This window comes from Podarcis liolepis (genome assembly GCF_965112155.1).
Source record: "Podarcis liolepis genome assembly, chromosome: 13".
Classification (NCBI taxonomy): domain Eukaryota; kingdom Metazoa; phylum Chordata; class Lepidosauria; order Squamata; family Lacertidae; genus Podarcis; species Podarcis liolepis.
Window position 1 is genome coordinate 10,255,988 of NC_139573.1, and position 11,950 is coordinate 10,267,937.

General features: G+C 46.6%; 2 protein-coding genes across 2 annotated transcripts; both read right to left on the minus strand.

The window, feature by feature from the left end:
- Positions 1–1,643: 1,643 nt before the first annotated feature.
- Positions 1,644–2,585, minus strand: LOC310691431 (olfactory receptor 10S1-like; the record flags this gene model as incomplete). The annotated part of the gene is made up of 1 exon (XM_083471223.1): positions 1,644–2,585. One exon carries the CDS (start codon positions 2,583–2,585, stop codon positions 1,644–1,646), a length of 942 nt encoding a protein of 313 aa, XP_083327349.1.
- Positions 2,586–6,788: 4,203 nt separating this feature from the next.
- LOC310691434 (olfactory receptor 10S1-like) lies at positions 6,789–7,727 on the minus strand (the record flags this gene model as incomplete). The annotated part of the gene is made up of 1 exon (XM_083471226.1): positions 6,789–7,727. One exon carries the CDS (start codon positions 7,725–7,727, stop codon positions 6,789–6,791), a length of 939 nt encoding a protein of 312 aa, XP_083327352.1.
- Between the last annotated feature and the right edge of the window lie 4,223 nt (positions 7,728–11,950).

Genomic DNA, 11,950 nt, shown 5'->3' on the forward strand with positions numbered 1-11,950 from the left:
GGAGCCAAGGTGTTCAAGATCCAATGTACGACTGTATACATAGCACATACCACTTACACTAGTCATGGCTTCCCCCAAAGAATTCTGGGAGCTGTAATTTGTTAAGAGCTGTTAACAGATACCTGCTCCCCTCACAAAAACAGTTCTCAAGGTTCCCTGTGAAGAGGAATTTATTTTAAAACTATTGCAACCATCGTAGTTTGGTGAGTGGAATAGGAATAAACTTCCATGTGAAGGCAGCCTTATACCTGGGTACTTAACTGGCTTCAAATTGTCTTTTTGCTTGCAAATCCTGTCTTAAGGGCATATTTGTGTATGAATAAGTATTAACCATCACAAAAGAATGGCCAGACTGCCCAGGTAATTAAATCGGTGACCATTATCAGGTATTCTGGCAGGCAGGATTTCTGCTGTAGACTATGGCGGCCAAGAGGGCCAACATGGAGCCCGGCACACTTTCGCTACGCACGCAGCTGCTTGTGCCGATCACGGAAATGTCCTCCTGCCTCTTTGACCGGTTTAGCAGAGCGAACACAGTGGTCAGAAGCGATTGCAGTGTGTGGGTAATAAATCAGAACACACACAAGGCGTTCTCTTATCTTCTCCAGCCTTTAATCGTGTAGCATAACATCGTAAATTTCACCCGGCGAAAGCTCACACATCTTTCCTCTTGCAGAGCGTACGAGAATGAACACACAGAGAGAAAGCCACTCCCGTATGTGTATTGCAGCCATGCCTCAAGATGTGAGACGTCATTCAGAACTCTTAACCCTGTAAGTTCTGAAACCCTTCACATAGACTGCCTCATTCTGTGATGTATGTATGATGTTTTTGGGGGATGGTGGCTTTGGGCTACAGGGTGAGCAATTTCAAAAGTCTATATAAGGGCTTGCACACCATTGTTCAGGGTTCTCCTCCCTCCTGCGTGGGGTGAGTGGGGACCCTGTTGCAACAGTTCTTTGAATAAAGATCAGGCTTACTAGACGCTTTGCTTCTCAATATACTCTGGTTGGCCTCTGCTATTTTCTCCTACTAATAGGGAACCCACTTAAGGACTTTATATGGGCTCCGAATAGAGAAAGGGAGCAGTTTTTCTTATAACAATTATATGACAGTTGGGCCACCCAAAATTTGTTGGTCTGCTAATTTCTGCCTCTGGTCATGCCTCCCACTTGCGTGTGTCCCAAACAAGGTTGCGCAAAAGGGGCTGTGGCCCTGTTATTGGAACCAAGTCCAGAACACTGTCTCTCCCAAGCCAATAAAGAAACCGCAGGCAGAAAGGTAAAAAGAGTTTACTCAAGGCTGTAGCAGTGAGTCTTGGCAAGATATCTCCAAAAGACTGAGTGTAGAGCACACAAAGCACAAAGCATTTATACAATTGTAGCAAGCACACAGTTGCATGATTTCCTGCGTCACTTGTGGCTAGGAATGCATACTTAAGTCAGGTATTCATCTACTTGGCTACAGAAAAGTTACTTCCTGACCCTCCCTTATCTCGAGCTCAGGTGTAACTGGGCTTGTAGCTCCAAATGTGGGGACAACTTGCAGTTCTGACAGTGGGAACATGGTTCTGCAGACTCAACACTGTTGTGCTCCTAAACCTGTGCAGAGCCTATTCGCCCTGTGGAATCTGATCTCCCAAACTATCGTTCCTGAGAAGCAGCATGCCTGTCGAACAATTTCCTCAATGCCCTTTCCACTTCCTTATTCCTCAGTGTGTATATGAATGGGTTCAACATGGGAGTGATCATGGTTTGGAACACAGCCAGTGCTCCATAGGTGGAGGCACTTGAAGATGGACGTAAATATATAAAGACTGGAGGCGCATACTGGAGCAGCACCACAGTAAGGTGAGCACTGCAAGTGGAGAAGGCCCGCCGCCTTCCCTCCGTTGTTCGGATTTTCAAAATGGCGGATGCTATGTAGGCATAGGAGATACATATGAGCACAAAGCAGCCGGCAGCCACGGCGCCAATGTTGGCCAGTGTGACGACATGATTCACAGCAGTGTCGGCACAGGCTAGCTTGAGCACTGGTGGTATGTCACAGAAGAAGTAGTCCACTTGGTTGGGACCACAATAGGGCAGACGGAACGTCAGGCTGGTGTGGATAGCGGCATGAAAGGAACCAGTGAGCCAGGTCCCAGCTGTAAGACCAGAGCAGACCCTCCTGTTCATGAGTGTACTGTAGTTCAGCGGGCGGCAGATGGCAAGGTAGCGGTCATAAGCCATGACGGTGAAAAGAAAGCACTCGGCGCTTGCCAAAAAGTGGTATGAATAGAGCTGGATGATGCAGCCTCCAAAGGAGATGGTTCTGTAGCTGGACCTTAGGAAGCCCGCCAACACTTTGGGCACTGTGACAGAGGAGAGACAGGTTTCTATGACAGAGAGGTGACAGAGGAAGAAGTACATGGGGAGACTATGGAGCTGTGGTTCAAACAAGACGGTGATCAGGATGAGGAGGTTCCCCAGGACAGTCAACGTGTAGATGGCCAAGAAGATGAGGAAGAAGAGAAGGGGGAGTTCGGCTGTGTTTGGCAGCACCCCCAGGACAAAGACCCTCACAGTTTGGTTGGCAGTGTCCATCTGATAGCACAGGAGGCAAGGAACAAAGCGAGCAATCAGAACCGAAGGACAAGACAGGATCACAGGATAACCAAAGGATGCAACAACATGCCCAGACCTTGAACAAATCTTAACTGAAACAGACTGCCTTCTGCTTCTTCACCCAGCCTGGGTGGGCAAGCTCAGTCCAAGGTTTGAGGATATTAAATTATCTAGGCAGCAGTTGCAACATGCAATTCAGTGGCTCACTACATGGGACAGCAACACATATACACTAAGGTTTGCAGTCTGAGCCCTGCAGCTCCTAACAAGAAGAAAAGTAAATCAGTCATTCAAAGGAAGGACTCATTGCATTTTGTCTGTCTTTGTCTCAGCCTCTGCTCTACACACATTCCCTCTACGTGTGGAAATGCCTACAGGTCTTGCATTTAAATGATAGTCTCACTACCTAAAACTTGGAGAGTATGCTATGGGGAGGCCAGAAGCAACAGCACTCTTCTCTCCTGCAGCTCCCAGCAACTGGAATTCAGGAAGAGATATTGTTAGGAGAACCTGACCTCCAGCGTTGTTTAGGTGTTAAACCATCATCTAGAGAGCTTCCCAGAAGGAGAACACATGCATATCTTAATAGAAGCATAGCTTTTGCATTCAGGTACACTCACCTCCAGTAAAGCTGCAGTGCTATGATGAATGTAGGCATTGTTTTCAATGTGCACAGTTCCTGAGTGTCCACTAGTCTATATACTTGTACAGTCCAAACCACAGGGGGAAGGATGCGCTCCATAGGGGGCTGAGAGGCCTTTGGCTGATGCCCAGGGGATATCAGGAATGCTCCCTCCTTCGCTGGGTAGCCCCAATAACAGTAAGACAGGGAGGAAAACTACCATTTCAGTGGGAGCAGTTGATGCTGAAGGTTTCACTGACTCATCATAATAATTTTTTAACCATAGGAAACTAATGGGCAAGGAGAAAGTCTAGCCAGCAACATTCTCCCTGACTCAATCCATGTGCATGGAGCTCTTCGTGGGGCTGAGTAGTGGCAGACCTTGGCACCTCAAATTTCAGCAGCACTCTGTGTGATGCCAAAATTCAGTGTGTCCCTCCCCCACCTCTTCCCTTCCATTCTACATCATAGTTGTGGCGCTCGCAAGGTTCTGTGCCCAGTTTGAAAAACCGGTCATGTTTCCTTAAACCCATGTCTGGGCTGAGGAGCATTCAGCATTTGTTCCCCTTCTTCTCAGTTTGAAATGATACAACCTTGAAATGAGAGGACGCAGTTTGGTTATATCCAGAACTGTGCTTAGCAAAACTGCTTGCCCTGCTCCCGCCCCCAACCAAGAACAATGGAACTTGCTGTTGGTTTTCCGAAGACCGGTTTTGAAATCTCAAAATTCCTCAGTGCTCCTTATGTGAGGCTCTTAATTTATAAAGGCCTGTTCAAGTTGTGTCCAAGATAGCTTAAGAACTCCCAGAGCTCTTATCAGTGGCGTAGCGTGGGGGGTGCAGGGGGGGCCGACCGCACCGGGCGCAACATCTGGGGGTTAGGGTTAGGGGGCGCAAATCCACGGGTTAGGGGGCGCAAATTACTTGCCTTGCCCCGGGTGCTGACAACCCACGCTACGCCACTGGCTCTTATCTCCCTGCCTCAATCATTGAGATTACCCAGAGGGCATGGTTGTCATTCCTTACGCTAGAGTGGCCCAGCTGGCTTCAATCAGAAGTCGGATATGTAGGCCTCATTTGCACTATACATTTAAAGAGATATCAAAGCACTTTAAACAGCCATGGCTTCGCCCAAAGAATCATGGGAATTCTGCTTTATTGAAGGTGCTGAGCATTGTTAGAAGACCCCTATTGCCCTCAGAGAGCTACCATTCCCAGAGTGCTTTAGTAGTTTGGATTTGATATCCCGCTTTATCACTACCAGAAGGAGTCTCAAAGCGGCTAACATTCTCCTTTCCCTTCCTCCCCCACAACAAACACTTTGTGAGGTGAGTGGGGCTGAGAGACTTCAGAAAAGTGTGGCTAGCCCAAGGTCACCCAGCAGCTGCATGTGGAGGAGTGGGGACGTGAACCCGGTTCCCCAGATTACGAAACTACCGCTCTTAACCACTACACCACACTAGCTCATTAACACTCAATTCCTCAATCCCTCTTCTCATGGACTGCTGAGGATTGTAACTGGGAGAGGAAAGGGGTTTTCCTACCAACTCTCAGTTCCTTGAGGAACTAGAGTTCCCAGGATTCTTTGGAGGAAGGCAAGGCAGTTTAAAGTGGTATCATACTGCTTGAAATGTATAGTGCAGATTGAACTGGCGGCCATTGGATGAAGGAATCAAACTCAGACTATGTATCTCTCTATATATCTCAAATCGGAACAGAGTGGAAAGCAGGAAAGTGTTATAAATTAGGTATCGTGCAGGACTAAACAAGCTAGGATGCATATCCAAACAAGTGACACACACTCTGTTAAGTATAATTGTTTAATTCACACTGAAATAGAAATTGCTTGTATGTATATTACTAAAGGTTTAACATTAGAAAATTCCATTGGAGTATACTAAGCTAGAAGAGTGGTCTCTAAGCTTCTAACTGAGTTGATTATTAACTGTTGATGTTCTCTGCTAGCTCTCACATGGATGTTTAACCTTAGAACACATGTGATTAATGTATTTAATTGCAAATCTCCATTTTGAAACAGTTGCCTCTTGGGTTTTTGTTCCTGGGCAGTCAGAAAGCCTCTTCAGGAACTGCTTAGCTTTAGACTGGATGCAGGCTAATGCAAGCTATGGAAGAGACAGAGCTTTGGTTTGTTGCCCTGATCATAATTATGTTATATATTTAAGAAGAGAAGCCTATGCCTGGATAAGAATATGCTTTATGGAATTATTTGGATGTATCATTGATTGTTTTTGTACCTATTTTGAAGACGTTCTGGTTAGTAAAGCTTTGAATCATAATGATGGGTCTGGACAATTTTTATTCCCAAAGGAATGAGCTTTTATATATCCAATTGCTTCATGCATGCACAATATTAATATGCGCTATACCGCCTGAAATGACTGTCTCCCAGCCTGATATGGAGATGCCTGGGATTCAGCCTAGGAACTTCCACTAAGCTATGAAGCCACATTCTGTAGGATGCTGTCAGCGGCTCCCAGCCATTTGCCCCAGGAAAGTATAAAGACAGGGGAAGGTTCTTACCATTTTTTTATTCAATAATTACAGAGAGAGGCTAGAGAACCCAGCCTCTTGGATAATGGTGTTGTCCCGAGTGAATCTCCACCCTCCGTCTCTCCCACTTCTTCATTCGTCACTTCCATGGGTGCTGCTACATGCCCTCTGTCTTTGAGCTCTTTGCTCTCCTACTTTTAAGGCTCACCAGGTTCTGGGAGAGGGGGGTCTGGAAGGCTTTCCAATGACACCGTGCCCGTCAGCTGTTGCCTCGCATCCTCCTCCTCCTCTCCCATTATCTCCCAACTTTTTCCCTCAGCTGCCTCTGAGCTGTGACCTCCGGGTTGCAAATCTAAACTGTCTTCCTCTTCCTCCTCCCTGGAAGGGCCAGGCTGAAGAGGTGGTCTCTGCCATTCCGCCTCCGCCCAGTCCCTGACACATTCACACCATGCATTTAAAGCACCATGGGACCACTTATACCAGTCATGCCTTCCCCAAAATAATTCTGGGAGCTCTAGTTTGTTAAGGGTGCTAACCCCTGTTCCTCTCACAAAAGCTACAGTTCCCAGGATTCCCTAGGAAGACAGGGTGTTGTAAAAACTATTGCAACAACTGCAGTTTGGTGAGGGGAATAGGAATAAACTGCTGTGTGATTGCAGCCTTAACCTTGAGCACTTAACTGACTTCAAATTAGGCAACTGTGGACACACACATCTTAGGAATCTCACTGTGATGTTTCGGATATGGCTTTTGCTTCAGATCCTAGCAACACCTATAAAGAGAAAGCATACCACAGCTAAGAGTAAGAACATTCTAATCACTCACTACTATATTGTATGAAAGTTGGACCGCTCCAGTTCTGTTGCTCTACGTGTTTTTGCTTCTGGTCATGCCACCACTGGTATGTGTCCCTAAGAGGTTTTCACAGATGGGACTGTGGCCCTCCTGTTGAAAATGGTTCCCCAACTCCTCTTCTATCATGGTCCAATAAATCTGCTCCTAAATTTGTACAGAGCTTATCCGCCCTGTGGAATCTGACTGCCCAAACTATCATTCCTGAGAAGCAATATGTCTCTTGAATGATTTCCTCAACGCTCTTTTCACTTCCTTGTTCCGCAATGTGTATATGAACGGGTTCAACATAGGAGTGATGATGGTGTAGAAAACAGCCAGAGTCCCATAGGTGGAGGCACTTGAAGATGGACGCAAGTATATAAAGACTGGAGGTCCATAGTAGAGCAGCACCACTGTAAGGTGAGCACTGCAAGTGGAGAAGGCCCGGCGCCTTCCCTCCATTGTTTGGATTTTCAAAATGGCAGATGTGATGTAGGCATAGGAGATACATATGAGCACAAAGCAGCCGGCAGCCACGGCACCAATGTTGGCCAGTATGACGGCATGATTCACAGCAGTGTCGGCACAGGCTAGCTTGAGCACTGGTGGTATGTCACAAAAGAAGTAGTCCACTTGGTTGGGACCACAGTAGGGCAGACGGAACGTCAGGCTGGTATGGATAGCGGCGTGAAAGGAACCAGTGAGCCAGGTCCCAGCTGTGAGACCAGAGCAGACCCTCCTGTTCATGAGTGTACTGTAGTTCAGCAGGCGGCAGATGGCAAGGTAGCGATCATAAGCCATGACGGTGTAAAGGAAGCACTCAGTGCTTGCCAAGAAGTGGAAGGTATAAAGCTGGACAATGCAGCCTCCAAAGGAGATGGTTCTGTAGCTGGACCTTAAGAAGCCCATCAAGACTTTGGGTACTGTGACAGAGGAGAGACAGGTGTCTAGGAATGAGAGGTGGCAGAGGAAGAAGTACATGGGGAGACTATGGAGCTGGGGTTCGAGCAAGATGGTGATCAGGATGAGGAGGTTCCCCATCACAGTCAGCATGTAGATCACCAAGAAGATGAAGAAGAAGAGAAGGGGGAGTTCAGCTGTGTTTGGCAGCACCCCCAGGACAAAGACTGTCACAGTTTGGTTGGCAGGGTCCATCTGATAGTACAGGAGGCAAGGAACAAAGTGAGTAATCTGAACCGAAGGGCAAGACAAGAACCAAGGATATGAGAACATGCAAGTTGCAACATGCAGTTCAGTGGCTCACCACAAGGGGAAGTTACATATACAGTGGTACCTCGGGTTAAGTATTTAATTCGTTCCAAAGGTCCGTACTTAACCTGAAACCATTCTTAACCTGAAGCACCATTTTAGCAAAGGGGCCTCCTGCTGCCGCTGTGCCGCCAGAGTCCGATTTCTGTTCTTATCCTGAAGCAAAGTTCTAAACCTGAAGCACTATTTCTGTGTAACCTGAAGCGTATGTAACCCAGGGTACCACTGTATACACAAAGGTTGGCAGTATGAGCCCTGCAGCTCCTAACAGGAAGAAAAGTAATTTAGGCATTCAAATGATGAAAGAAAATAATAGTCAGGCTCGTTTCATTTTCCCTGTCTCTGTCTCTTTCTTTATCCATTCCTTCTCCCTCTCCCTCTCTCTCCTTCTTTTTCTCTTTTAACTGCCATGGGTATTTATTGCTTACCCTGATGACTTCATTCCACCTTAACTGTTGGAGGAAGGATGCTTCTGAATTCCACTTGCTTGGAATCACAAGTAGGGAGAAGTTCTGCTGCACGGAAGTCCTTGTTTACAGCTTTTCTTAGGCTTCTACTAACTTGGCCACCATCATATCAGGATGCAGGACTAGAATTTGACATTTGGCTATTTTTACAAAAACAATGAAACCTCAAACTCAAAATTTAAAAGAAGATGTCACATTTTCTTGATGGGTATTAAAGCGTTGAGGTTTAAAAGTAAACTTTTCCAGGAATTTCCCTAAATTTCATCAGTGTTTTATAACGTTGTAAAAGAAAAGCCAATTTTAGAAGAATTAAATTCTCTGAAGTTTTGGAGGGGGACACTTTCCTCGCTTTGTCACAGCTGCTTTTTACAGATCTCGGTCTGCAAGCTTCTAGCATATTTTCCGGACAAGCATACAATGGGAACAAGCATTGCTTTCTACTGAACTAGCTTGCTGCTAGTCTGGATTCGTTTTAATTTTTAAAAATCATTTTAAAACATAAGACCATCCAAAGGCCTATCTGGTCCAGCATTCTGTTCTTACAGTCAACTGGAGGCCTATGAGACCTAAGTGCAGCAGCACTCTTCTCTCCTGTAGCTTCCAGCAACTGAAATTCAGAAAGAGATGTTCTAGCAGAACCTGCTCCCCAATGCTGTTTAAGGATTGAACCACCAGCTAGAGAGCTTCCGAGAAGGATATGTGCATATCTTAATAGAAGCATAACTTTTGCATTCAGATATTCTCACCTCCTGTAAACCTGCAGTGTGAAGATGAATATAGACATTGTTTTCAATGTGGCACAGTTCTTGAGTGTCCACCAGTCTATATACTTGCACAGTCTAAACCACAGCCTTCTAGGGGAAGGATACACTCCATGGGGGCCTGAAAGGGCCTTGGGTGATGCCCAGGGAGTATCAGGGATGGTCCCACCATTACGGGGGCAATCTTGTCGCTCTCTTCCTTTTGCCCAACGCGACTGACACAGCAACTTTGTGCTGCTGATATCGGCAAGGGCATAACCAGCTAGGACAAATATAACAGTTTCCTCTGGGTATTCTAGCAGGATCACTTCATTAATTCCCCCTGTCGAGAGACAAAAGCTTCCTTTTCCTAGCAAACACAGGGGAGGGATAACTTTTACATAGCAAAAGCTACATTCCCTCTGGGTTTACAGGGGCCATACTGGGTGGGGCCAGAGGCAAAAGTAGACACAGCTATGGATGTGAGTTTTACCTTTGTACAATAAGTTAATTTCTACACATGCTTGTATGCCTCTCTGTATCCTATTAGGCTGTCTGGCGTTATGATTTTTTATTATGTTTTAATCATTGATGCGCTGTAATGTGTTTTTGGGATGCGGGTGGCGTTGTGGGTTAAACCACAGAGCCTAGGACTTACCGATCAGAAGGTCGGTGGTTCGAATCCCCGCGACAGGGTGAGCTCCCGTTGCTTGGTCCCTGCTCCTGCCAACCTAGCAGTTCGAAAGCACGTCAAAGTGCAAGTAGATAAATAGGTACCGCTGTGGTGGGAAGGTAAACGGCATTTCCGTGTGCTGTCCTGGTTCTCCAGAAGCAGCTTAGTCATGCTGGCCACATGACCTGGAAGCTGTACACTGGCTCCCTCAGCCAATAAAGCGAGATGAACGCCGCAACCCCAGAGTCGGTCACGACTGGACCTAATGGTCAAGGGTCCCTTTACCTTAATGTGTTTTTAATGTGGTACACTGCCCTAGGATCTTCTGATAAAGGGTGAAATATAAATTGTAAGCATCATCAACATCATGCTTAAGCCATGAAGACACAATGATAGACTCCAACTCTGATGACTTTAGATTAGAGAGATTCATGGAGGATAAGGTTATCAGTGGTCACAAACCCTGATGGCTATGTTTTATCTTCACTGTATGAGTCTTTATTCCAGCTGCTGGAAAGTACAGGAAGGAAAAATGATGTTGCACTGAGGCCCTCCTTGAAAACTTCCCATGGGCATCTGGGTGGCCACTGTGAGAACAGGATGCTGGGCTAGATGAAACTCTGCCTGAACCAGCAGGGCTCTCATTCTATTCTCCATTCAGGCAAGCAAGGGGCATTATCAGAGTATGAAGTAGGGCTGATGAGGGGTGTGGCTTGGGAAAGGGGGTGTGGCCTAGACACATGGGCAGAGGAGGAAGGGAGGACACCAACCTGTCCTGTTCCAGAACTGAACTACCTGCTTGGTCAGTTCACAGAAGCCACACCTATCACTCAGTCAGGTTGCCAGTTGCATTGCTAGAATGCGCTACAACGTCGCCCAAGTGACCCCAGTGAGCATCTCAGTTTCAACTATTCTGATTATTTCTACTTTTAGTAGAAATCTTATTTACTTGACATTTTATTTTATTTACTTGATTTAAGGGGGCAGAGGATTGCATTTGGTCCTGGGTCCTGAGGTTCCCACCCCTACTATAACATTTACCAGGGAGTAAGTCCTGTACTCCTCTACCACACACCCCTTCATTTGTCCTGCTTTGCACATTGAGTTTTTTGCCTAGTGGGAATGTGTCATCAGACTCTTATAGTGCCATCTTGCTTCTCTGGATGAATCCATTCATCTTGCTTCTCTGGACGGATACAGAAGTGTGTGTGTGTGTGTGTGTGTGTGTGTGTACACAAAGCTTGCTGTATATTTACGTACATTGCTCCGCTGACTCTGGTCAGTCGCCCAAAGGAGTTGCAGACAGGTTGGGGGGAAGGGGTGATGAAGAAGCCAAAGCAAATTGGTTCAGCCTGCTTGAGGATTTTATATCTTCCTCCCACCCCAAGTTAAGAGCATGGGTAGCCTTTGTGTTGCTGCAGTTGTACAGCTTGAGCAGGTGAGAACTTGGTGGGAAAGGTTTGTTGAGTTCTGCCATGGCTGGTGCTTATTCCCATCAGAAGCGTGAATCTTGGAAGGCCGTCTCCCTGCCATGCAACCCTTTTCCACTTGGCCTGGGAGCACAGGGCTCCGACTGACTTCAGCTACAGAACCTGAGGCTGCTAAACGGACTCTTGGGCTGGGATATTGTTTATGGGGTTTTGTTGGGGAGGTTGTTGCTGTTATTGTTATACCAAAAAAAATAGTAATCTTTACTCATATTTTATTATGTGGAAATTGTTTAATTTGTTTGTGTATTTTTGTGTATTTTGTGACTAGTTTTGTTATGTCAGAACTTTGTGGTTTTTTCCCTTGAGCATGGTTTCAACTATGAAAAGTTGGCATACAAACAAAATTACATATATACAGTGTCAGGGAACTGCCATCAGAGGCACGGGAGAAGGAGAGGGTCTCTGATTCTGCAGGGGAAGGTCCCAGCGCTAGAGGGAGACTCAGCTGGGAAGAAGGGGAAGAGAATGAGTGTAACACCAGGGATCCAGGAGAGCAACGGGACAGGGAGGTGCAGGGGCTCCAGGACTCTTCGTTGGAAGTTAGCGAGGAGAGCCCAAGCACCCCGCTGCCCACGCCCACCCTGCGCAGGAGACTCCCGCGCAGTGAAAGGCAGAAACGATTGGGCGTCAAACAACTCTTATGTTGGCAGCACTTTAAGAAACGCCCACAGACTGATTCTACGAGTGACTAAGAGCAGCCACGCTAAGATGGGCTGCGCAGTCCGGAGGGTTTAACCAG